Below are 25,042 nucleotides of genomic sequence, written 5' to 3' on the forward strand. Positions count from 1 at the left end.
GGCAACAAGTTGAGGGGCAAGAAGGGTAATCAATTTTATTGGGATTCTGTGAGTTTGTTATATAAACACTTGAGGCAGTTCTGGTTTTTGTTCTCCCTCTAACAACGGTTGTCACAGTTCAGCATTTCTGATGGAATTGTCTGTAGCCACCTTGTCTTACACCTCTCTACTTTACTTTCTTATAAACGGAGCTCTCTCAGGCCACTAGTTGCCTCACACACTAAAGTGACAAGGATTATCTATACGCCTATATAGATTAATTGTGGGACTTCCAAGGAACAACATGGTGGGGCAAAATGTGGAAAAATTAAAACAAAAAAATCTCTTAGGTCACAATGGGCTTGCTAGTGATGGTCAGTTTTCTCCAAAGCCTGCTCTGTTTTTTTTTTTTTTTTTTTTTTAGCGGATTTTCAGTTTTTAAATGCTGAGATGTATTTCAATTTACATCCTACTATGTCTTTCAAACATTTGTCAAGAAGACTTTTGTAGAGTTTTTCTTGAGTAAAAAATCTGTTCTTAATTTTATTCTGCCTGAACATACCTCTTTATCTTCCTTTAAACATTTTGCTATATCCTTTCTGGTTTTAGCTTTTACATTATTGCAGTTTTTAGTTTTGCATGACCAGAGCCATCATTCTTAGCTCCTAGTCTCTTCTCAAGATTATTTTTCCCTAATTTTCCCCAAGATTATTTTTCCCTAATTCCCTAGTTTTTCTGATAGTTTCTTAGATCCCCAGAGCCTTTATAGGTGTGATGACACCATGGCATGAGAAATGGGATCAGGCTCAGACATGGGGTCCCTGGGTTGCTTAGACTTTTTTTGGCAGACGTTGCTTGAAATCTCTTTCATATTTGATTGTCCATTACCATCTCGTAACATAATTTTTCATTCACCTATCACATTTTCTGGATTTCTGGTGTCTTTGGTCTTCTGTTTGTGGAAAGAAAGATGCAGAGACTGAACACTGCAACCTGAAATCCCTGACAGTCTTAGTTCCATTTCTGCAGGATTGTCTCAAACATTACAGTTTAGAGTAAGCATGACTGACCTCATGGTACAGTTCACAGATGTTCTTCAGATAATTCTGTTTGAAGCTCTCTACCTTGCCATTTGCATCTTTGTCTGCATTGCAAAGGGCACTGAGAGGAAAGGTAAGGTATTAATCTTTTGAGAAGCTAGGCAGTGGCTGCTGTTCAGAGGACGTTGCACCAATACAAGAGAAATGCTCTTGAGGCCTTTAAGAAGGATAAGACCTATAGATGCTAGTTCCTTCTTTAACCACTTCTGGATGAATGAGAAGGTCCTCCCATGGATTATCAGGACAGATTTTCCTACTATTTTGCTATGGACAACTAATGCCAAACACAGCACAAACCACAAACATTTAAGACTCTCTAAAGGTAGTAAGCCAGAATCACAGGGCAGTAGAAATCACATATTTCATGTAGAACAGAGTAATCCAACCAGTGACCTAGAAATGGTTCAGACCTGTGGAGTGCTGCTGGCTAGCCCACCCCCTGCTTCCTGAGGAGATGTTGTCCAGACAGCTCACAGCCTCGTCTCTGGCATAGCAGTCATGCTGGACCACGTACAGGTATAATTGGGGGTGGGTACAAGGTGGGATGGAGATGGCTGTGGTTGGGCAAGAGCTGGGGGAGAGATGGCAGACGTGAGGAGATCCAGCCCTCGTGGCTGTTGAAGTTGGACCAAGCAGACAAGAAGGACTGATATTGAAAAATACTTGGTAGATGGCAGGATCAGGCCCAAGTTGCCTGGGCAAGAGAATCTGACACTACACCAAATATCTTACAGAGCTTAGAAACTGAAGAGAATTGGGTCAGCTCAGATGGTTGGATCTTTTGGCTACTGTGTATAACCAGAGGGTAGAGCTAGGTATGAATGACATTTACTAAATGTTCCTTTTTTCTTTCTTTTTGACTTTTGAGAAATGTCTGTTGGAGAGTTGGATATAGTCTTACACCAGGAGAGAATGCAAAGACTTCAGTACAATATCTCAAACAAAGGAGGCGGTCCTAAGATTCAGCAGAATATACTGCACATTCTGAAAGATGTAAAAACCCATCAAATTCATACCCTTGATGGGAAGCCATCTACAAATAGGGAAGAGTGAATTGGATGAAGCACTCGAGAGGCTAGGATTCCCTTCACAATAAGGGTTCAAAACTTCATTGCCTGAAGTATTCACAAGTAAAAGGACAGGGTGCAAAAGAGCTACCTGAAATTGATTAGGTGAAAGGGATAAAAGGCAAGTCAGACTGTACAGGGAGAAAAGCTATAGAGCTCAAAATTAAAGCAGCAGAGACAAGTACTAGAGTAACTGTATGTGACTTTCAGACTAGATAATATAAGCTGAAAACAGAGATCAGTTGTGGTACTGAGATTCAGGGAACATCTCAGGATTCAAAACCATGTGTAATTTGAAGAGAGTAAGAATGAACTTACAAAATGATCCAAAGAAAAGATAAAAGGAGTGGCTGTGCCTCCAGTGGCACAGTTAAAGACTAGGGCAGACCATGAGGGAGGATGATGAGAACAAGAGAAGAGACAACCAGCAGACAGAGGCACGGGCAACAACAGGGACACGCCTGTTAATAATACTTAGCTGTTTTGCAATCAGAGAAATTCCACGACTCTGTGACACAAGTGGATATGAGCTAATGCTTATAACATCCCTGTGAGGAAAAGGGTGCTTTCATTTGATTGATACAGCAAATTAAGCAACTTACCCATGGCCACAGCTTCATAGCTATGATTAGATCTCATGACCTTCTGCCTCCATATCCTCTATTCTAGGCCACAGTTTCATTACTAAATCAATCTATGCACAAAATCCTGAATTTACCTCATAAGTAAAACCAGAGATGTTCCAGCTGGGTCACACTGGCATAGAGCGTCTAAAGAAAGACTGGCAACCAAAGCAAATCGCAAGAGCTAGAAACTGAATATCTTAATCACTCAGGAGACTGAACAAGAACAAACACTCATAGTTTGTGGGTAAAAAGTAAGTGTAGCTTGGATAAGTTTTTTTCCGGGCGGGACCTAGAACATAAAAGCACCAAACGATTTTTTCTGCAGAGCTGAACTGGACCACAAGAAAACAGAAAACCTGTATTTATGATAAAAAGGAGGACTCTAAGTAGTGTACAGATGTTTCTAATCAACTCTTTCCATTTGACAAGTTGAGTGTGACTTTACACCAAAAGAGAGAAATACAAATATGATGCAATAAATTTATATTTAGATATGAAGGGGGTTACTGGGAATACAAAGATCATAACTGGGATGACAAGCATTCACTTAGAAAATCTATGCTTCCGTTATTTTCCGTTCATTTCTGTATGTGCTTGTGTATACACATATATACATGTGGGTGTATTTCACATGAAAAACCTTATGGGCTAGGAATGAATTTTGTTGAATTTTCATCATTATTCTTTTGCAAAAGATGATGCTGATGCAGAACGCTTGCAGCCAAGAGGAAATGTTGACCTTCCCTAAGTGGACGTGTTTTGACTTGGAGTAGTGAGTCTGGGCCCATCTCTAAAGCTGACGTATTAGACAGTTTTTCTTTCCAGGACTTGGGCTTACTAGTGCACAAATGATTCTGCCAAATCATTGTCTGACATTTGTAGTAATCCATAAAATGAGGGGAATTTCTATTGAGCCTTGTTCTTGTGAGTGCTACTGCTTTAGGACTGTTACTTACTCAAGAATCTCTTCCTTATGTGAATAATTGGATCGTCCATGCTCAATATAAGTAGATGGAGTCATGCATGTTCTGAGGAAGGATTACAGGCCTGAGGCCTTACAAAGGTTTTTCCTCTGCAAGCGTAAGGATCAAAATTTGGCTGTAAGCAACATTCTTTGTGTGTCCAGATCCAGTAGCTACAAGGCAAAACAGAAAGGGAAATCAAATTCTAAAAACATAAAGCAAGGGTGATCTCTATAGCATTCATCTATCTATCTTCAATGGAGTACCGCAGCTGCTGGGTTGTGCAGACACCAAAATCTGTATATCCTACACTGTTTTAATTTCTTCATTGATACAGAAAGTTGGTCTTGAAAAGTGACTTGCAGAAGGTGAATAGGACGTGGGCATTCTTTGTCTCTGATAGCAAAGGAAGCATCAAATGAAGTTATCATGTGGCAGGCTAAAAACCAAACCTATGAAGGCAGCGTATTTTTGACACAGCGCTTACTCTGTAGAACTCATTGCCACAATATATTGTGGATATAAAGTATGTAGCTGAGTTTAGAAAATACTTAGACAAACTAATATAAAAGAATTAACCATGGTATATTTTACCAAAGATACCATCGTACTTTGGGTAGTTCTTGAGCCTCAGATTGCTGAATGCTGCCAGATTATGCCAGGAAAGCATTCTGTATGTTTGCTCTATTTTTACATTCTTTTTATCAGATCTACCTTTTGCTACGATTGAAGACAGAATTCTGTGCTGGATGGACCTTCAGTCTGATTTAGTATGGCTGGTTTGATATTCTCAGAGAAATCTTGCTTAGGATGTTTAATCTAATATTTACTACTTGCAGTAGTTAAATACACCATTGTCTGTCAGTATTTTCCCAATAGAACAAACCCTGTGGAAAGAGTAAATATCACAGTTTGGTAAATATCAAGGTTCCTTTTTAATGTCATTATGATAATGTTTGATCTATACAAATAACAATGCTTTAATATTTCAGTGACGTTACCTGAAAAAGTATATAAATGTTGAAAGAAGAATTTGAAAGAGTTTAAAATGTAAGGCTCTTAAGGATCTAAATTTTCTGTTGAAAAAATGGTTCAAAACCCGTTTAGCTGGAAGGTGCTTCAAGTACCAGTATTTTGAGCAGATGAAAGTCATAATGGTACAAATACTTATGCATATGATCATTTTGAGTTATCCCATTGAACTGAATGGATCTAGGCATGTTTTGAAAAGTGACGTATATGTAAGTGTGTGGAAATGAGGTCTAAACAACTTTCTAAAATCAGCAGTTGTCTTGCAATTTTGACTTCTGTGCCCATTTTAATTGGTTTTTCAGTGTTCTAAATAAAGAATCATCTTAACACAGTCCTGTTTTTGTAATAAAGTGGATTTTTTTGAAATATCTGAACTGTCAGTGGTGATGTGTAGGACTCCAGGTGCTCCCGCTCATGGTATTGTGGAAGGAGATGACTTTAAATACGGGGCCCAGGTTTACTTCAAGTGCAACGCAGGTTACAGCTTAAAAGGCAGCCGTGTTGCCTACTGTCAGCTTGATGGGATTTGGTCAACACATCATCCCGAATGTGGTAAGGTCACTTTAAGTTTTGGTTCTTATCAAATGTTTCAAACATTGTATTCACATGAAACCAGAATATCCAAATCTCACTTGAAATTTGGTAGATCCATGGCTTAACATGATGTTCTTGTGTCTTCCTGCCTTAAATAGTAGTAGGGATTCTTATTTTATTCAGCTGGAGCCCAAGCCTGCAAGACTTACTTATATGAAGGTCTGACTGAAACATCAAATGACTGAAAAATAATCTCAAAGACTGGAGGCATACATCCTTCTTACACATAGACTGGCAATTTCTAGGACTAACTCCAAATGAGGGTCTTTGTGCATCAGTGGATAGCTGCTTCCATTGCTATGTACCTCTGATACTTTCTCTGCAGGAGCCTGGTGCACTCCGTGGACGTGATTGAGGCTTACCCCGTGAAGACTAGACTCTTACATCAACAGCATTCCCATCCTAGAGAAAAACTGTTAAAACAGAAACTTCTATTCATTCTTGCTGTGCAAGTTTGCATGCCTATGGTAGATCTACCATTCACTTTGATTCAGCTGTGAAATTTCAAGCCCCTTCTTCCCATCCAAAGAGACTTCTAATTTTTCTTTAGTTGTTCCATATTGCACAGTTTTATTTCCATATTACAGAATAATTTGTATCAATTTGAAAAGTGCTTTCACAACTGTGTTGTGACAAGCAGTGCAAATTTCAGGGGAAGTGTCGTGAAACAGCTGTATATAAGTTCATCTGAAAAAGCAAGCAAAGGCATTCTTCTGTCTAGAGAGAACACCTCCCATTGCAATAAATGGGATAGTTTCCTGCTGCATGACGTCCCTGGGTAAAGATCTGTTGAAACATCTGTCTCTAGACTTGATTGTTACTGTAGTGTCAGCGCTGAAATTTGGGTCTCTCCTTCCCAGATGTTTTCTCTTTGTTTTTAATCTGTCAGAAAAATCATAACCCAGAACTTACAGAAGAAAAGAATTATGATTCAAGTTACCGATAGGCACAGGATGAAATAAGAGAAGGTCTTTCTTGACTTATTTGGTCAAGCTTTGGTACATTTGGAAACAAATGCACTCTGCTCATCAGATGATGCCTCTAGGCTAGATATCAGCACAGAAAGCAACTTGCAAATGAAGCATTATACTGTGGGTGATTCCCTGCAGTCTTTAGTTAGTATCAGGTTAAAAGTCATCTGTGGTTCACAAGTGAGAGAGTCTGTGAGGTACAGGGGAGAAAGACAGAGCCAAAAGAAAAGGAGGCAGGGCTTGGCTTCTCCCTTTCTCCTGGTTGAGAGGAAGTTCAACTCTCGTTCTTGTTTATTCAATATGACTCATGTGGAAAAGTATTCAAGTACATGTAAAACATTCAGCATATACCAAAATCCAGTGTTGTTAAATAAAGCACTGAAATACACACTTCACTTGAATTATGCGCTCAGCGTTAAGAGCACATGCCCTTATTGAACCTTGTACTGCCATGGTTAGCTATGTGCTTACATCTTTGTTGGGCTGGGCTCCGTCTGGTGACATGAGGATGCGGGAACAGGTCAGGCCCATACCTGTGCACTTTTACTGCGCTCCTTTCACAGGGATTTTAAGCATTTTGGTCTGTGTTGGTGCTTTTGTGAAGTGAGGTTCAGCGGAGTCTGAAGCAATGCCGTGAAGGGGTCATTTCTGGTCAATTGAAAGATCACGGTCTTCTCAGGACGCTCTGCGCAGAGCAGCACCAACACTGTCTAAATGAGATCTTCACCGGATGTCATGCAATGAGACAACAGAGGAGTTAAATCAAATTGCATATTACCATCAGCCTGACAAGAAAACTGAGACAAAATCCTAAAAAAAGAAAACAAACAAACAAACAAAAAAAACCCAACCTTTTCCAGCTGCTAATTATAAAGAGCAGAGGGGTCAAGATTACAGGGAATAGCATTCATTAGCATCAGATAGGGAATATTGACAAATATTCTCAAATATAGGCCAAAAATTTTAGCTTATTGAAAGAAAAAAAGAACAACAGCAAATAAAAAGAAGAGGAAAATATTGGGAAAGAGAAAGTAAAAGAGGTTTTATAGGCAGTGTGCCTATGAATTTCCACATTAAACTTTTAGTGTCATAATATATATATATATGTTTTAGTTAAATTACTGTATTTCCCTGGATTATTGAGATCTCTCTGTCAGTGCCAAGAGACCAAACTGCAACCAAACATAAAAGCAAAACTAAGTAGTCTAGTTTATTATTCAAGTCCAGTAAAGTATTGGAAGTATATAAAGGGAAAAGGATGCCAAGGGCCTGTTTTCTGCAAATAGTTTAAGTGCATCCTTTTATGCTCCTGAAGTAGCCCCGTTAATGTTAATGGGACATTAACATCATGTAAAGTCAAGGTTCTTTTTCAGGATTGTCAGCCAAGTTTTAAGGACTTTATAATGATTTGAGAGTCTTACACTTTCAACAAAGACAAAACGTGTATTATAAATAGACATTTGTATTATCATTGCTTCTTTAATATATGATCTCTTCTAAGACTGGGATCCCAAATGGGTCATGGGGCATCCTTAATGAAGTGCAGAATGCATTGTAAAATCTGAATGAAATGTCAAGCAGTCTGACGGGTGAAAATAATGCTGTGAACTTGATAAAATGGTTACTATTTTTCCCCCTATCATTAGTTCTAGATGAAAAAAACTGCTCAGATCCCGGTGGCCCACTCAATGGCTACAGAAGAGTAATGGAAGACGCTGAGCTCTTGAATGGACGCTATGCAAAAATTGGCACAGTCATTGCTTTCTTTTGTAACAACTCATATGTTCTTAGTGGGAATGAAAAGAGGACCTGCCAAGACAATGGAGAATGGTCAGGGAAACAGCCAATCTGCATAAAAGGTAGTTTACTTTTTTTTTAATTTTTTTTTTACAACAACTCATACAAGCTGCTATGTTTTTACTGGAGTTTGCATTTTATAATTTGCATTGGCCAAAGAAACATTTTTCCTAAGAATAAACTCTGACTGACACCTGATACTGAGATTGGTAGTTTGCCAGCTCTTACTGGCTGCTAAACTCAGCCAGAGAAGCTGCCAGTGATTCCAGCAGATGCTTTCATCTTTAAAGATGGTGAGTAATGCTCCCCATAACCCTTATTACCCTCTTTCTAGGATGAAATCTGTGTAAGATTAAAAACAAAGAAGATCAGCAGGGAACTGAAATAGAAGGAAATAACTGTGCCATCAGAGTTGTTGTGACAGGACCCAGCTCTCCTCTCACACCGCTGTTCAGTCGGTGGGACCAGTCCTGAATGTAAAGGTTTATAAGGTCAAGCCTGTAGTTTGCAGCCTTGGACATTGGGTTCAGAAAACCACTTGAGGACATGCTTAAACTATCTGTGTTCATCAAAACATTGAAACACATCTTTAAATACTTTGCTAGAAAGGGAGATATGCTGTTGACCTGGGGCTACTGTAAGCATGACTAGAGCCCTGAATGGATGAAGGAATTTGGGCTGGGGAACTGCCAAATTCATTTTCCCAAAGCAATTTTTTGAAACATATTCTAATGGATTTTTTTTTTGTTAACTGAAGTAATGATAATGTAAGGAAATATATCTGTCCCCTGAGGAATTTGCTTTATTCTGTTATTTTAGATGGAAATACTCTCTCCCTGAAGCATATAATCATCTCCATTTGTGGAAGGCTTCTTTACTGAAGTTAACTTTGACAGTGACATAAAGGTTAACATATACAGTAATCACAAAGAGCTAGATATTGTTAAATCCCATTGAACATGAGTGCTCAGGCATACAGATGAAATACATCCTGCAAGATTCCTTTTCTTCCACTGTGCGCAGCAGGAAGGAGATCCTTGCAGAGTTATTTGAAGTGATAAAGCTGAATATTTTATCCTGCTCTTAAAGTAAATAAACAGAATATACAAAATTAGAAATCCTCAATTGTCCTTCTGTTATTTTGTGCATATTCAGGTAACTCTGTGGTGTTCATTTCATTCAGAGCCCCCAGCTCCTCCCAAAGGGTGCCCAAGCAAACAGGCTCTCAGAAGTCTGTAATATCCTGCAGCCTTTCTCAGTGTGCTGACTCACTGGCGTTAGATATGTGTGGCTACATAGGTGGAAATTAAATGTTTTTTGTATAGTTCTATCATTGCTAAAGTTAACTGCCAGCTGTGGTCGTGTAAATCTGACATTCAGACACACTAACAGACAAATCTTCTTCCACAGCTGAAAGTGTCCAGTGCAGATGATGCTGAGTTGCTTCCATGGTTGTAAACGGATAGATACGGAGATCTGTGGGGAAGTATTTTCCTAAAGCTTTACCTTTTAGGGCCTACCTTTATTACAATGCACATAATTTACTGCCTCTTTTCTTAATCCAGCCCCCTATTGCTAGTGAGAGGAAAGGGTGGAAATGGGTATGAATCATAACATTTTAGCTGTGAATGTGGAAAAGTACTGTGCAACGTTATATTTTTTCTAGCCTGCAGAGAGCCAAAGATCTCTGACCTGGTGAGACAGAAAGTGCTTCCAATGCAGGTTCAGTCAAGGTGAGAATGCAATACCTCAAGTACAGTTTTAAGAAAAATGTGATTGCTTTTCCTCTCCTTTCCATCCCATGACCATGCCCTGACTGAGCAGCCTTTCCCAGGAAATGCTTCATGTGTACTCCACTGATAACCGAGCAATGAGAGCTGCTGGGAGGGGAGGTCTGGTTAAGCACAGGTTTGCAGGCTGCAGGAGGCTGCCAGGAAGAAATGCATGGTTAGAGGTGTGCAAACTACTGGACAGTGCCAGAATTAGGCTTGCAAGCTTGTAACAGAGTACAAGAGCAGTCTGAGGAACAGTTCCCTGGAGCTGGGGATGTATCTTAAAATATGAAAATGTGTTAACTTCGTGAAGAAATGAGTGGGGGGAGCACAAGAAGTGAAAGGGCAATGTAGTCTGCTTCCATTAGGTTTCACTACCCATTAGGTTTCAAATTATAGCGCAGCTGATATAAAGTTGGGTTTGGGATGGGCACAGGGACAAGGTGAAGGAGAATAGGAGGGGAAGAAGTGAATGAACAATTAGACCTCGTGTGAACTTGCCCTTTTGCTGATCTCTTGAAATGAACACAGTCTGAATCTGGTTACGCTGAAATGTTCAATTTAATTTTTGTCAAAGTAGTCATTTCTCATTTCAGCGTTTTCTTTCAGTAGAGGATTCATTTATTTTTAGATGCAGTGCAAGAACTGTCCTCATCTTTGGTCTTAAGAACAGCCATATGAGGTCAGAATAAAGGTCCAGCTCTAGCTGTGTCCTGTCTCTGGCAATGGCCAGTAGCAGATGCCGAGAGAAGCCTTTAGGAACAAGGCAACATGTACTTCCCCCAAATATTCTCCCATTCTCCAGCTGTCTGTAGCATATGTGTGTTGAGGTGGCCCTGAGAAGCCATCAGGAGGCTTTCATAGCCATCAAGATTTATTGCTTAGTTATGTTTCTTGCTTCACTTTTGAACTGAGGTCTTTTTATGCTAAATGTTTCAGATATTAACACCAGCTCTAAGAGAGTGCATACATGCCCCCACCTGCATAGCATCATGATGGCATCTCATGTCTGTGCACTGTTTTTGTCCCTTGAAGCATGATCCCATGAAGTAGCACAGATAAAGAAAGAGGACAAATGTGGATTTTGTAGTATTGCGAGGTCACACATGAGTAGGGAATGGGACCCAGGCAGTCTGAGCACGACCAGAGCAATTCTCATCCTTCTTCCAAAAACCAAGAAACTTCCTATTGCTCTTGTTCTTAGTAAGTTTATTTTCCCTGAGTGCTGTCATGTATCTCCTCACAAATTCTATATGGTGAAGGTAGTCTGTGTCTCTCTCTGACCGAAAATGGAATTACCATGTGAAAAAGCATTCTTATGGCTTTTCTGGACACAGGCAGTTCCAAAAATAGCAAGGGAAATTATTTTCCTGCTGATTTTTTCAGATGTAAATAGTTTTTTTGTGTGTAGATATGTGCTTTTAACCATTAGAACAAGGAATATATTCTAAGTGATGAAGATTTAAGTATGACTGTAGTCAAGCTTATGGTCCATATCCAGGCTGGTGCATACATTTATTTTTTTAATTATGTGCCATGTTTCAGCTAATCAGTACAATTTCCAAATGGAAGCTTAGTGATTATTGCAATTATGAAATCTCTGTGGTGAGGTAATTATCTGTTAATTGCTAAATCAAGCAACTTTATCAACATGATTTAATCTGAATCAATTCCTAATACTGCCTATTCAAATGTTCACTAGAGTAAAGAAGTGCCTAACTCCTCTCTAGTGAGAATTAATTATGGCAGCACCAACTTCTAGTGTAATTTCTCGATTTAAAAATGCAGTATCTCAGTCCTTTTGTGAATGGTGAAACCTGTTCCACACTCAAAGACAACAAAATGCAATCCAGAAACAGTAAAATAAATAAATAAAAAAGAGATACAAATAGATAATTTAAAAATATGTGAATATATATATATATGTATATATATAAATAAAATATATGGGATGTAAATGGCAGTATTGCTAAACTATGTTGGAAGGATATTTGCCATGTGTTTTCACAAGCAAACTACTTGCTTATATTTTTAAATGTTACTTAAGACAGCTGGTGATAAAGCTATGGAAATGATCTCTTTTATTGTGTTATTATCATGACCGTGTTCTTTGTGCATTGAAACAGGGAAACACCTTTGCATCAGCTTTACTCATCTGCATTCAGCAAGCAAAAGCTTGAAATCTACCCAACCAAGAAGCCAGCACTGCCGTTCGGAGACCTGCCCCCAGGGTACCAGCATCTGCACACTCAGCTTCAGTACGAATGCATTTCTCCTTTCTACCGCCGCCTGGGTAGCAGCAGGAGGACTTGTCTGAAGACAGGAAAATGGAGTGGGAGGGCCCCCGTTTGTATTCCAAGTGAGTCTCAAAGGGAAAAAAAGCACACATCTCTTGGCGAATGGGGGAACAGGCTCTGTATTCGTCTTAGATAATTAGGGAGTCCCAACAGTGTAGGCTGCCTATGCTTCCAGCTGGGAGATAGGAGGAATAAAGGTGGGAGGATGTATGGTTCTGTTTACCATCAGTAGGTGATGTAGGTGATGGTAAAGGGATCAAGCTTTCGGCATGGTAATTTGCCATCAGTTTTTCTACTCTTTCACTGAGCAAAGGGAATGAGGTTCTGTCATGATTTGAAAATGTGTTCCTACTATCACCTCATGTTTTCCCATATTTGTATTGCAAAAATGATTTTTCTTTCATCTCTGTGCTTTGGCACACAGCTTACAATAACATCAAGGTTTCGGCAATGGAATGGAGAGCCTGCATTTTAAAGAGGCTATTCCCATAACATACCCTGCTAAGGAAGGGTTTACATTGCAAAGTGTGAGTGAACTTTTCCTAATTCGGGACATTTTACCCCAGGGTAGTATATTCCTAGGACAGGGCATGGCTTTTTCTTTTGCTTTGGGTGGATATTAATTTATGTGCATTTGGTTCAAAGTTTCGCGGCAAGACAAGTCTGTTCACGTAGGCATGAACTCAGCTATGCTAAGGCCAGTTCTAGGAGCGGACCCCACAATTGCTCTGTGACTGCCTAGAGTGGTTTTAGTATGCTGCTGGCTGTATGGTGTTTTATTGCAAGCAAGAATCGGATGTGTTCTCTACAGTTCTTTATGCACTTTTCTCATTATAATGCAGCTCGATAAAGTTGTGATGAAAATTCACCTGCTCAAGTGCTAATTCCACATTCCTCCTTCAGCCAGGAATTCAGAGAATAACAAGAAAAAAAGTTTTTTTTTCTTTTTTTTTTTTTAAGCTATAGAAAATAATCTTCTGTTTGCACTTCGGAGACAGAGGCTTATTGTAAAGCTGTCCCTCATTCTAACCATTGTAGTTTGGTTTCTTTGATTGGGAAGAGGTGTCACCTCATTCTTTGTCCATGTTTCCCCAGTCTGCGGAAAGGCAGAAAACATCACTCTTCAGAAGACAGTGACCTCTACCAGGTGGCCCTGGCAAGCAGCAATCTATCGGACGGCCAACGGGGTGAAGGAGAACAGTCTCCGAAAAGGCACCTGGATCCTCATCTGCAGCGGGGCCCTGGTGAATGAGCGCACCGTGGTGGTGGCAGCTCACTGTGTCACTGACCTGGGCAAGACCATCGTGCTCAAGTCAGCAGAGCTCAAGGTGGTTCTGGGGAAATTCTACAGAGACGATGACAGGGATGAAAAGACCATCCAGAACCTGCGGGTGAGTAAGTCTGCTGGGAGCCGAAAATGATGAGCACTGACAGATGCTGATCACATCCGTCTCGTATGGGGAGAAAAAGATTATCCGTTGGGCAATGTATTGTTTTACACACTGTTCCTTGAAATACATCTCTAGAGATTCAACTGACAGAACTGTCATGGCACAAGGAGGGCACATGCTGTAGTGTGTTAATTCCCTTGACACTGTCCAACCAGCGTGTTTCCCCCCTAACACCGATCATTAAGAAAATAGCTCAGGTTCCATGGGCCATGACATCTTGAGTGATATTGCCAGAAAAAAAGGAGAAGAGATGCCAGCTACTGTCAAAAGCGATTAGCATAATTTATGAAGGAAACACTTGTGCTCTAGATCCTGGTTTGACACCGTGAACGCATTTCACATCTCAGTCCCAAGGCTGTCCAGCTCTAAACTCAAAAGAAGTTTGTATCTGACTCCAGCTCCAAAAACAGCAACTCAGGCTCAGAATAGTTTGTTTTTTTCAAGTAAAACTAGGAACGTAGAAATCAAAACGAGGAGAAATACAGCAATTCTGGCTGTGACTCTTTTTCTGGAGTGGGGGGATATGTGAATTAATTAATGGATTTTATCCAATAATTCATAGTTAATTTGATTCCTCTCTCCCCTTTATTTTTTGTTTCTTTCTCTAATTCCAACTTTCTCAGACCTTCCTAGATATATTATTTTTGATGATTTTTCCCTGTAGGAATCCTCTTTCTTCTTGTGGTGTTTCATCAAGCTAGCTGGCAGTAAATGCTTAGCCCCAGTGTTATGTTATGTATTTCTAACATTGTTTTTTTGGGGGAAGATGGTTGAATTTCAGTAAGAATATAATATTTAAATTCAAAAGCCCCTCAAATTCAAATCATACAGACTGAAGATGACATCGTAGGTAAATTCTTTTCAGTAAACAGTGGAAAAACTTGCACTGCACATTAACTCCCTATTTTTTTGGAAATGTCCTTGACTATATTTCATTAGAAGGAGTTTTGTACAATAAAAACTGGCCTGAAAACCACCCCCCCAAAAAAAAAGAGTTCTTAACAGAAGATGCTTGATCTCTTAGCTTATTTTTCATTTGAGCGAGCTCTAAGGTGAAAGAACACTTTGGGAGCAGAGGGGAGAGGTAAGGAATGCTAAATAAACTAAAATGTATTGGTATGGAAATAGTATTGCTCATATTCCATTGCTGTTAACGCTACAATTGTTCCTGTTCTGTTTCCTCCCCAGATTTCTGCCATCATAGTGCATCCCAATTATGACCCCATATTACTTGACTCTGACATAGCTATCATAAAACTTTTGGACAAAGCCAGAATCAGCAGTCGTGTTCAACCCATTTGCTTGGCATCTTCTCATGACTTGACTTCACCTATAGAGGATTTAAAAATAATGGTTACTGGCTGGAAGGTACTGGCTGACATTAAAGAACCTGGATACAAGAATGATACGATCCGCATGGGAGCTGTTCGGATGGTGGACTCACTGTTGTGTGAGCAACAGTATGAGGATAATGGGATACAGGTCAGCATCACTGACAGCATGTTCTGCGCCAAACAGGACCACACAGCCTTTTCGAATATCTGCCCTGCTGAGACTGGTGGGATTGCAGCCATAACTTTACCAGGAAAAGCATCTCCTGAGCTAAGGTGGCACCTGATGGGATTAGTGAGCTGGGGTTATGATAAAACTTGCAGCCTAGAACTCTACAGTGGCTACACCAAAGCTTTTCCCTTCAAAGACTGGATTGAGAAGAACCTGAAATAAAAAGCTGCGTCTGGAAACGGCATTTTATAATTATCATAATATCTCTCACAGTCTCTGCTGCTTTAGGCTTCTCATCCCAATGATGAGCCACGTCTGGGATAAGGTTAAGGCAGACACCCTGGTAATTTGTCCTAGGATCAGATGTTCCATCAGGCTACTCTTAATTCATGGCAGAATGTCCTTGTGCATGGGAAGTTTTGCCATATTTTGCCTGTCTCCCCTGGTGGGAGGACGATGCCCTGCTCCTGAGTCTGACATACAGAAACAGGACAGCAAATTCTGACTGAAATTAATCTGCAGTGTGGAGTCCCTTAGAGAAATCAATGGTGAGCCTCTCCCAAAGGTCAGCATGACTGACAGGAATAAGAGGCTGGAAAGAGTAGCCTGAATTCATTACAATGGATGAGCTTGTTACAGTATGTGCTGTCTCTATTGCCATAGTACAATGTAATCTTTTTCCCTCCCAAGTACTTTACACATTTAAATAAACCATGGTTTGTTTTTTTAACCTACATACCCATGTCTGACATTATTTAGATTCCTTGTTGCTTTATCTATGTCACACTCTAGGGACTCCCTACTGCCCTTGTCTGTTTGCATGTGACTCTCACTTGGGACTCTTCAGGCACAGCAAAAGGCAAAATTAGTACAAATTTCAATTACTGTATAAATAACAAGAATCTTTTTTTTTTGTTTTTTGTTTTTCTTAATACATCCAGTGCTGCTATTGTTGTACATGAGCCATTGCAATGAAATGTACCTGGAGGGTTATCTCACACCTTTTATTCTGAACAGATGAAAACCTGAAACACACTTTTCAAAGCATTTTTCCTTGTGGATTATTTCAAAGACCTCTGAAAACCTTGGGACAAGTTCTGCTTTCTGTCAGTTCACACACTTTTGTGGTAAAATAACTCCCCTGTAGCCCACCAGGGTGAAGAATAATGTCCAGCTCTCATGTTTATTAGAGGCTTTCCTTAACTGGACTTTTTGACATCCGAGTGTAAGATTCTCCCGTTGGGCATGTTGTCCAGTGGAGAGACCTTGGTCTCCTCATGGTCCTTAATTACTGCTCTCTCCCTAAATCATTTTCCTCTGTTCAGCTGTGGATGAAGACTGAAGATGAGCCCTAGAAAATGTTTGGGAGTGTGGACAGAGGAATGTCTCCTATCACAGATACATCGTCTATGACACCCTGGAATTTGTAGGACTTCCAGATTATTACAGAGCCTAGACCAGGTCAGAGCAACAGTTGGATGTGAAGATGTGATGAAAGGATTTGTTACTCTCACCAGGAAGGACTTGCATCCTGAAGTCGTGTTCTGCCTTGCCTATTGCATGGCTATGGCTGTTATAAGCTATCAAGTCTGTTTTCAACTCTAATTTCTCTGATGCCATGAAATCTCATTTAGTGTTTCTTAGTGCTCAGAAGTTTTTCCACGTACTTTTGAATCTGAAAATTACTGCTAAAAGGGAAACTAGTATTGGGGACCATTCTGTGTAATTCCTTTTTGCTTTCCTAGTCAAAAGTACTTAATGCTTTTGAAATTCTCTTATTTTTACTGGTGATAGGATCCGTTTATTTGTTACTTGAATCAGAAAGTTTAAGGGCTACAACCAAAGTGAATTACTTTTCTTTATGTTGCTTGTCTATCTCCTTCTGCCAGGAGATTACGCTTGGCTGACAAACTGCACGACAACAAAAATTCTGAATTAAATGTGAAAAATGAGACGTGTTCCTCTGCTGGGAGGAGCATGTTTCAGTGAATGTATGGTACTCGTCCTCCTACAGAAAGGTTTAGAAGATATTAGGTGACAGTTTTGGAGGAGAGTAAACTTGCAGGTCGACACGTGTTTCTTCCTAACACTATCAACAACGAATGAAATGAAGGAATGAGAAAGAAATATAAGTGTTTATTAGAGCATGGCTTGCCCAGTGCGAGCTCTTCTGTGATTAAGTTAAATGAAAAACTCTACACCCTAACGGTAAGAGAAATTCTCTTCTAAAACAGAAATCATAAAGGGCCGTGAGCTGGTTCTTTTCTCCACTGTGGTACTGTAGTTGCCCTGCTGCAACTGAGAAGGTAAGCCATAGGGGTTTTTCCCTGTAGGGTTTGTCCAAAAGAGAGCCAGGTGGTCCACACCAAACTGCAAAGTCTGAGTTAATTCCAACCTTAGTCCTCACTCCTCTCCTTTTACTGCAGCTCATCCATACTGAGTATTCACTGATCCTCCAGCTCCTCCTCAGCGATGAATCCCACCTCATGTAGTTTCAGTCGCTGCAGATCTGGCGATGTAAAAATGAAATCTGCTGGGCTTGGGCATCAACAATATAGCTGTTCCCTGGCTGTGTATCACACAAAAGTGTATTCTTGGAGAGAAACTTGAGTTGAAGGAACTGATGGGATGAAAATCACTGTGTGTTACGGCTCATCGTGGGAGGAGGTTGCTACAGCTGTGCATGCACCACAGAATTCAGCCCCCTTCCTTTCACAGGATCGAGATGCTATTTAGAGAGAAGCAAGGACACGTTCAGGCTTCACTGGACACCAGGATTAAGTTTTTAGCTCGGTCCTTTATAGAAGGAGGAATTAGCTGCAGCATCGGGGTCTGCTTCTGGACTGCCATCGAGCTGATTCCTAGATCCAGTTCTGGCTAATTTCCAAATGCAGCCACCGTGCTTTATTCCTGCTTTATGTGACATATACATTCACACATGGGGTGGGCGGTCACAGCAGTACACCCAGGCACCTGTACTGTACCCGGGGGTTACGAACATCCTCCTGGCTCAGCCTGCCCACCCAGGGCCTGCCCTCCCCCACAGCCCGAGCAGAGCAGGGGTTAACATCTAACTCTGACAGCGAGGGAAAACGGGGGGTGAACGATCGCAAAACCCAGCCCACCAGCTGGAATCGCTGCTCCTTGGGAGCGCCAGGACCTGTCTTCAAGCCGCGACCCAACCCGGAGCATCTCCCTTCGCCGCCCAGGTGGAGGACCCCGACCGCCCCCTGGGGAAGGACGGGCACCCGGCAGCCCGGGGGGCCGCAGCCCGGCCGCCCTCCCCTCACCGGACCGGGGCTCCCCGCGGGGCCCCCCACCCTCAGGTACGGCGGGGGGCCGCGGGCCGGGGCCCGGCGGGGCCCGGCGGGGCCGGGGCCGTGCAGGTGAGGCCGCGCCGCCGCCGCCTGCCCGTCAGGGGGCAGCACCGCGCCGCCGCCGGGCCGGGGCCGGGCCCCGGGGCTCTGGGCGCTGGGCTCGGGCGGGCGGCTGGGCCGCGGGGCGCGGGGCGCGGGGAGCGGGGAGCGGGGAGCGGGCCGGGGCGTGCGGGGCGCGGGGCCGCGGGGCGGGGGGCGGCTCCTTCCCGTCCCCCCCGCGGCGCGGAGCGGAGCGGAGCGGGGCAGGTAGCGGGCGGCGGCAGCGGCCGGTCCTCCCCCTGCGGGGGGCTCGCTGCCCCCTCCCCCTCGCCTTCCTCTCCCGCTTTAAAGGAGAGGTTGGGGGGATTTGCGGGAGGCACGGCGGCGGTGATGTCAGCCCGAGCCTAAAATAGAGAGGGATAGACTGCAAATCCACGGCGCGGAGGCTAAAGCCTTCCAATCCCGCCTCGGCCAGCACCATGCCGCTGTGAAGTCACCCCCGGCTCTCCCGCACTCGCACCCGCTCGCTCACACCCGCCGCGGCCGGAGGGCCCCGCCCGGCCCCCGCCAGGTGCCCGCAGCCCCTCGCCCCGCCGGCCTCTGCTGGGCGGCCCCGGGGCGCGGAGCCGGGGCGCGGAGCCCCCCTCGGCGGGCGGCGGCGGGGCGGGGGATCCCCGCCCGGCGGATCCCCGAGGATTACAAGGAGCCGCTCGCCCCGTCCCGGACGCTGCCGAGGGCCGCCCGGAGGGAGCGCAGCGCCCCGCGCCCCGCTGCCCGGAGCCGTCCCGCGGGGGCCCTGAGGAGCCGGGGGCTGCCGGGACCATGGCGTCGGCGGACGGGTGAGGGGGACCCCGGGTCTGCCGGGGGGGGCAGGGGGGCGAGGGGGGTCCCGAGCCGTGCCCGCTGCCGGCTTCGTGCGGTCTGCTTCGTGCCTCGGCCTGCCCCGCGGCGGGCAGCGGGGGAGCGAGGAGCGGGAGAACCGAGAGGGAGAGGGGAAAAGAGAAAAGGGTTTCAGCTATGAGCCGCCGGAAAGGTTTTGTTTTCCCTCCCGTCGGTTCTTTATTTAACCCCTGGGGGGCACGTGAGGCTCGAAGCACCTGCCGGGAAGCTGCCTGCGGGGAGAGTGGTATGGTTAAACCAGAGAGGGGAGCCGCCTCCTAAAAATAATGCTGACAATAACAATAACCTATACTTCAAAAAGAAATGGAGAGCTGCCCCCCCCGCCCGCCTCTTAAAAAGGCAACAAGCAATTCCAACTTCTCGAGGAGTTTTGCAATTTTGCAGGTTTGTGCCAAACGCAGCGCTAGCGAGGGAAGTGCCGGGAAGGGCGAAGGGTTACACAAGAGGCTTTGAGGCAAGCCAGCCCGGTCCGAGTCCCGCCACGTCCCCCTGAAGGAGACCTGTCCCCTGCCCCGTCCCCCCTGACAGAGACCTGTCCCCTGCCCCTGGAGGGACGGTGAGGATCCGCTGCCTGCTGCTTTGCAGACTGGCTGGCAGCGTGCAAGAAGAGAAAAGGTTTCTTTGATCTCTGCTTGCCCTCTTCTAATAGTAGCTGGCATTAGGCTGCGTGTGGTGTGAGCCTCCCCTTTATCCCTGGCTGTTGTCAGGTTGTATCAGCGTGATCTGCTCTGGATGGGACTCTCTGAGGACAGAGTGCAAAAGGAAGCTCTGTTGATACTGCCGCTGTGTCTCTCGGGCTGGGAGACTTGCTGAGCTGCTTTAAATAACCTAGCACATGGCCGGGGGGGTGTGCACACAGGTGTCCCATCACCGGGACGGCAAAAGGAACCTGCTCTCCACAGATTGGCCCGAGGACAGTTGGCTTGGGCTGAGGGGAAGGCTAGGAAGTGTTAGCTTCGGTTGCCTTAGGAAAGGGACAGTCCCCCAGGGCTGACAGAGGGCAGGTCCATGGGGCTCTTCTACCTCGTAGAGTCACTAACTCGCCGTTTGTCTTGCCTTCGCTAGGAATTTCTACTCCAGGTTTGTACATTCCTCTACTGGTAGCTGCTCAGCAGTTTAATCTGCCCTGTAGCATTCCCTTTAACAATGAAATCACCCAGATAGATACTGTCAACAAATGCTTGGAGCCACAGGGAAGAGGCTTGGAGATGAAGGAAATCACCTGCGTCCGTACGGTTGCAGCTCCACATCCTCTGTCCCTTCTGTTTCCTCGGACTACCCCGACTTTTGCTCTTCTCGGAGTGCTCTGCTTACTTCGAGTCATTAAGGTTGGAAAAGACCTCCAAGATCGTCTGGTCCAACCATAAAAAAATAAATAAATTAATAGAGCACTGCTCAGGCACAGAGGGCTTCCTTTCCTTCCATACTGAGGTGATCCAGGTACAGAAGGGCTGGATCAGGGACCACAACAGTTAGCCAGGGTGATGTCCATTACTTGCTACCGTAACGGAGCATTTTGCTCTTCACCGTGAGGCTCATAACTCTCAGTTAGTGCTGACTTGAGACTACCGCTACAAGTGTTTGGAAATATTGCTTGCACATAAAGCATCCCCCTTCCTGAACAGGGAGGTGTAGAAGTGTCCGCTTGTTTCACACTGCTGGGGCAAGGGGGGATTTGCTGTGCAAGGGTTTAGTAGGAAGAGACGTGATGAGAGGTGGCTGCAGCACGGGGATTTGTCAACTTCAGGGGGTTTAAACGTGTGCAGAAAGTGAGGAGCTTTTCAGAGAAGCTACCTGAACAGCTGGGCTAAAAAGGATGAATGCCACAAATAGAAGGGCTTCGATAGAGGTTTGGTTTTGCTTTCCTTATTGGATGGAGCTAAATTGTCAGGGTGAGAAGACAGGCAGAAAGTTTAGGCTTTGTTTTCAAACTTTTTAGGAAACTCACATAGATAAAGACAAGCTGAAACTGCTTATTTTGTGTGTTTCAACTGATGTTCGGTGATAGCTGAGGTAGGTGTGGAAAACAAGCTGAGTGGAAAGCATTTCACTTGTCAGTCCCTTTTTGCCACTGAGAACCTCTTCCAAAACTGAACTGCCGTCTTTCCCTCCCCTCAGGTAAGAAGCTGAGGAGAGAGATCAGCTTTACACGCTGGCGTAAAGGTCAGCAAACTCGAGCACTGTAAGGATCAACAGGGAAAACGAGTTCTGGACCAGGCAGACTTTGTTCAAGAAAGGCTTTCCGTTGGCACCAGCACAGTGGAAGAAAGACAGGTAGCAGAAAGTGCCCGTTGCTGCCAGCAGAGCAGTGTCTCAGGCACACGCAGGTACATGGAGAAGCACCTGCTGGAGGTGGGGACGGACTGCCTGCACTCCAGTTTAATGTCTGGTGGCTCTTGTGATGTTCAAATAGACATGTTAGCTGAGGTTTGTAGTATACAAAGTCATTATTTTGTCCTGATATGTGAAAATGACCAGCCATGGTCATTTTCACAGTGTGCAATTTCTCCTCTAACAGGCAAGTTTACATAAAAACTCCAAACTGGGGATGTCAGGAGTATGATAAGGTATTTGGTAAAAAATAAGGTCCCCGTGTATACAAAGAAGATGACAAATCTCTATTATGTTGTTAAAAAATAGTCTTAGAGCCAGGATTTGCTAGGAAAGCTTCCCTTGTCTGCATCTTTCCAGTCTTTTTTTTTTTTTTTTTCCTTTTTTTTCTTCCAATATTTAAGTTGGGTAAAGTTATCCATGTATGGAAATTTGCTACCCAAAACTTTCTGTTCCAAGAAAGGAAAATGTGGAAAACAGAAAACTTCAATCAGTTTAAAATAAAAAAAAGGAAATGTGCCCCAAAATGGCAGAATCAGACCCAGGTGGCCTCTGTGTCCACCGTGCTACAGTTTCAGCTACTGGGGCTTCCGCAGGCCAAAGAATACACTGGCTGGTATCTTGACTGTTAAGTCTTCTTTTCACAAAATCCCCTGATACCGATTTCATTACCAAGGTGGATTTTTGGTGCTTAGCTGGTGCTGGAAACTGCAAATAGCGAGTTTGGGGAGGAAGAGCTGGAAGCAGGTGTTGATGTACTGCTCAGGGTTGCTTGTTTTCGTGCTCTCCATCTAAACCTCCTCTGCTGGCTGTGACTGCAAAGGGGATGCTCGCAGATGTGGCCTTTTGGTCTGTGCCAGGATCGCCTTTCGTGAGTCCTTAGCATGTTTCAGAGATCCAGCAGCATCATCTCACGCTCAGCCTTCGCTATCTGGCATAGCGCTCAGTACGCGCTAGGTTGAACCTATGGAGACTGACTTTCTGCTTTAAGACGGTAGAGCATTTAAGCCTTTCCTTTGCTTTTACAGGGTCTGGGGGGACCTAAAGGTTAAATGAGATTGCCTCTGACCCAGTTGGTTCCTTTGCTTGTCTCCAGGCCTTTGAGCAAAGTCCTGAATGCCTTGCCTTACCTGGGTTCGTTGTAGCTGTCATTGCTCTCTGCAGTGTTACTGTTTCAAAAGGGAAATAATGCAATGATTTGCTACAGTTTTTTAAATTACACTTTTGTATCTAGAGAGAGGTTTTAAATCTTAAATCAGCATGTGACTTTGTAACTCAGATATTAAACCTGGAGTGTTCAAATTACTTGGTTTTTACCTCCTGGAGTGACGCTCTTTTAATACTCTAAAAACCCAGCGACGTGTTTGTATTTTGTGTGCTTTCAAAGCGTGGGAGTTCCAGGTGTGAAGTTTGGGTTTGGATCAGCTCCTTTAAGAATGCAGCCACTAGGAGACACTGTCACTGCGTCTAGAGCAGAAGTTAAGGAGAGGCAGAGCAGGTGTCTGTGCACGGGAGCTCAGCCCTCTGCGTGCAGGTAGCGCGCCCCCAGCTCCCAGCCGGCCTGGGCCAGCTGGGATGCCACCGCTGCGTTTTGGAGAGGGTAATGACACAGATGTGAGCTCTTCCACTGCAGTTGGTCTAAGTGCCTGGAACAGTCCCGGGGCAGGTTGGCATAAATAGCAGAGATGTTACCTGTACGGGTATGCGGGGCACAGGTACCCGGCAAGCGTGCGTCTGCGTGTGCGTATGCTCCCTGCGACTAAACAAATCCAGTGAAGTGGAACAATATGCTGAAACGTCAGGATGTTTGGAAATACAGAAGTCTCTGGGTAATTGCTTAGCGTCGTGATTTGATTAGTGCAATAGATGTAAGTGCTTCACAATTTTATGTACGCTTAATACAAGTGGTGTTTACGTTATATGGATTGGCATGGGGGCAGAGCTCCCATTCTGTCCGGAGGTGCAAATATGCTGCATGTCAGCTACAGAGATCCCTGTCTTTGTTTGCCTTTATCGTTACCTCAGTTAACAGACAAAACAGCAGCCCAGCTGTGGGCTTTTCTTCCTCTCCCAGCCCGACTACTCCTACATTCTTCTACAGATGCTCTCTCTTCATCCCCCGTTTCACTGCCTCTGAAGTTACAGTTAGTTCTGCAGGCAGAAATAGAGTCTGTCTGCGCTACCTGATCACAAAGCAACATGAATTTGATCCAGATCAGGGAGGGGCACGTGATTTGAGTTCTCTAAAATTAGCCATAGTATATTGCATGAAACTTACAAAGGTTTTTCACTAGCTGTGGAAAGATGATTGTTAGACAATTCAAGATAAAGTTAACATGGGAGGCATAAATAGTAAGTACCCTGCCCAGCATCAAGCCCTGTGGATGCGAGTTAACCTGTCAACATTTTTTGAAAAAATTTGATCCTTAAGAATGAATTTATTATGCTGGATTAGTGTTTTAGTCATGTGGCTGTAGTGGTTTTGGATCTTGGAGTAGAAGCCCTAAAGCCATTCGCTGCGTCGTCAAGACAAAACCCCAAAGGGAGATTGCCAACATATATTATACACCTAGCCTGGAGACAATGAAACACACCTTAGTGAGTCAGAAAAACTAGCTTTGCATTTCATGATAGGCTTTAGGCACCTACATAGAGTGGGTTTTCAGGATCTGCCACAATGTGTACACAAGCACACCCACAGATTTCTTGTCATCTGAATTTTTACTCTGTAATTTACCCACAAAACTCCTCTAAATGGAAACTTGGTGAAATGTGCTGGCACAAATGTTTAGATACTTCAGAGGACGAAATCCTCCAAGTGCTCTCACTGTTATTTTTATGCAGATTTTGAACAGTACCAACTCAGGATGGAGATGTTTTACCCTATACTCGCTCAGACATTTTGTGGGACAGATGGAGTGGATGTAGCCTATTAATTAGACATATCAGCTGTGGCTCTGACCTCATTTCACTGTTGCCAATTGCAAATCTCTCATCGATTTTGATGAAATAGAATAAGGCTCTGTAGAAGATAACGCACGTTCCTTAAAATTAATCTGATGACATGATAGTTCTCATGACCCCAACCTTCAGTTTGGCCTTGAGCTATACTTTCAAAAAGAAATCATCATCTAGACATTAACTCAGTTTTTGTAGGAACCCAGACACTTATGTAAAGGCACAAATATTAAAACACTTTTTAAGAAGTCTATAGTGCTTATTCATTCTAAACTTTTTGAAAAAAAAGCAGATTAGGGAACTGGAGTAGATATACAAAGGCTGTATAGATATCTGTTCCTTAAAA

General features: G+C 43.7%; 2 protein-coding genes across 5 annotated transcripts in view; both read left to right on the forward strand.

Moving 5' to 3' along the window:
- PAMR1 (peptidase domain containing associated with muscle regeneration 1) overlaps positions 1-15,885 on the forward strand; it is a 54,672-nt gene extending 38,787 nt beyond the window's left edge. For 2 of the 3 annotated variants that reach the window (XM_080594490.1, XM_080594491.1), the window contains exons 7-12: positions 5,148-5,318; positions 7,978-8,190; positions 9,795-9,861; positions 12,027-12,259; positions 13,293-13,588; positions 14,837-15,885. In XM_080594490.1, the coding sequence (XP_080450616.1) occupies positions 5,148-5,318; positions 7,978-8,190; positions 9,795-9,861; positions 12,027-12,259; positions 13,293-13,588; positions 14,837-15,373 (1,517 nt within the window). In that variant the 3' untranslated portion in view covers positions 15,374-15,885. The remainder of the gene's footprint in view (positions 1-5,147; positions 5,319-7,977; positions 8,191-9,794; positions 9,862-12,026; positions 12,260-13,292; positions 13,589-14,836) is intronic. The other variant, XM_080594492.1, reaches the window with a different exon arrangement.
- A 2,257-nt stretch (positions 15,886-18,142) lies between these two features.
- SLC1A2 (solute carrier family 1 member 2) overlaps positions 18,143-25,042 on the forward strand; it is a 93,485-nt gene continuing 86,585 nt past the window's right edge. Inside the window, exon 1 of one of the 2 annotated variants that reach the window (XM_080594495.1) lies at positions 18,143-18,477. Coding sequence is in view for 1 of the 2 variants with exons in the window: in XM_080594494.1 (XP_080450620.1) it covers positions 19,330-19,346 (17 nt within the window). In the remaining variant the exon portion in view is untranslated. Of the gene's footprint in view, positions 18,478-18,651; positions 19,347-25,042 lie in introns of those variants that run through there. The other variant, XM_080594494.1, reaches the window with a different exon arrangement.

This window comes from Anser brachyrhynchus, assembly GCF_964034855.1.
Source record: "Anser brachyrhynchus genome assembly, chromosome: 5".
NCBI classification, from domain to species: Eukaryota; Metazoa; Chordata; class Aves; order Anseriformes; family Anatidae; genus Anser; species Anser brachyrhynchus.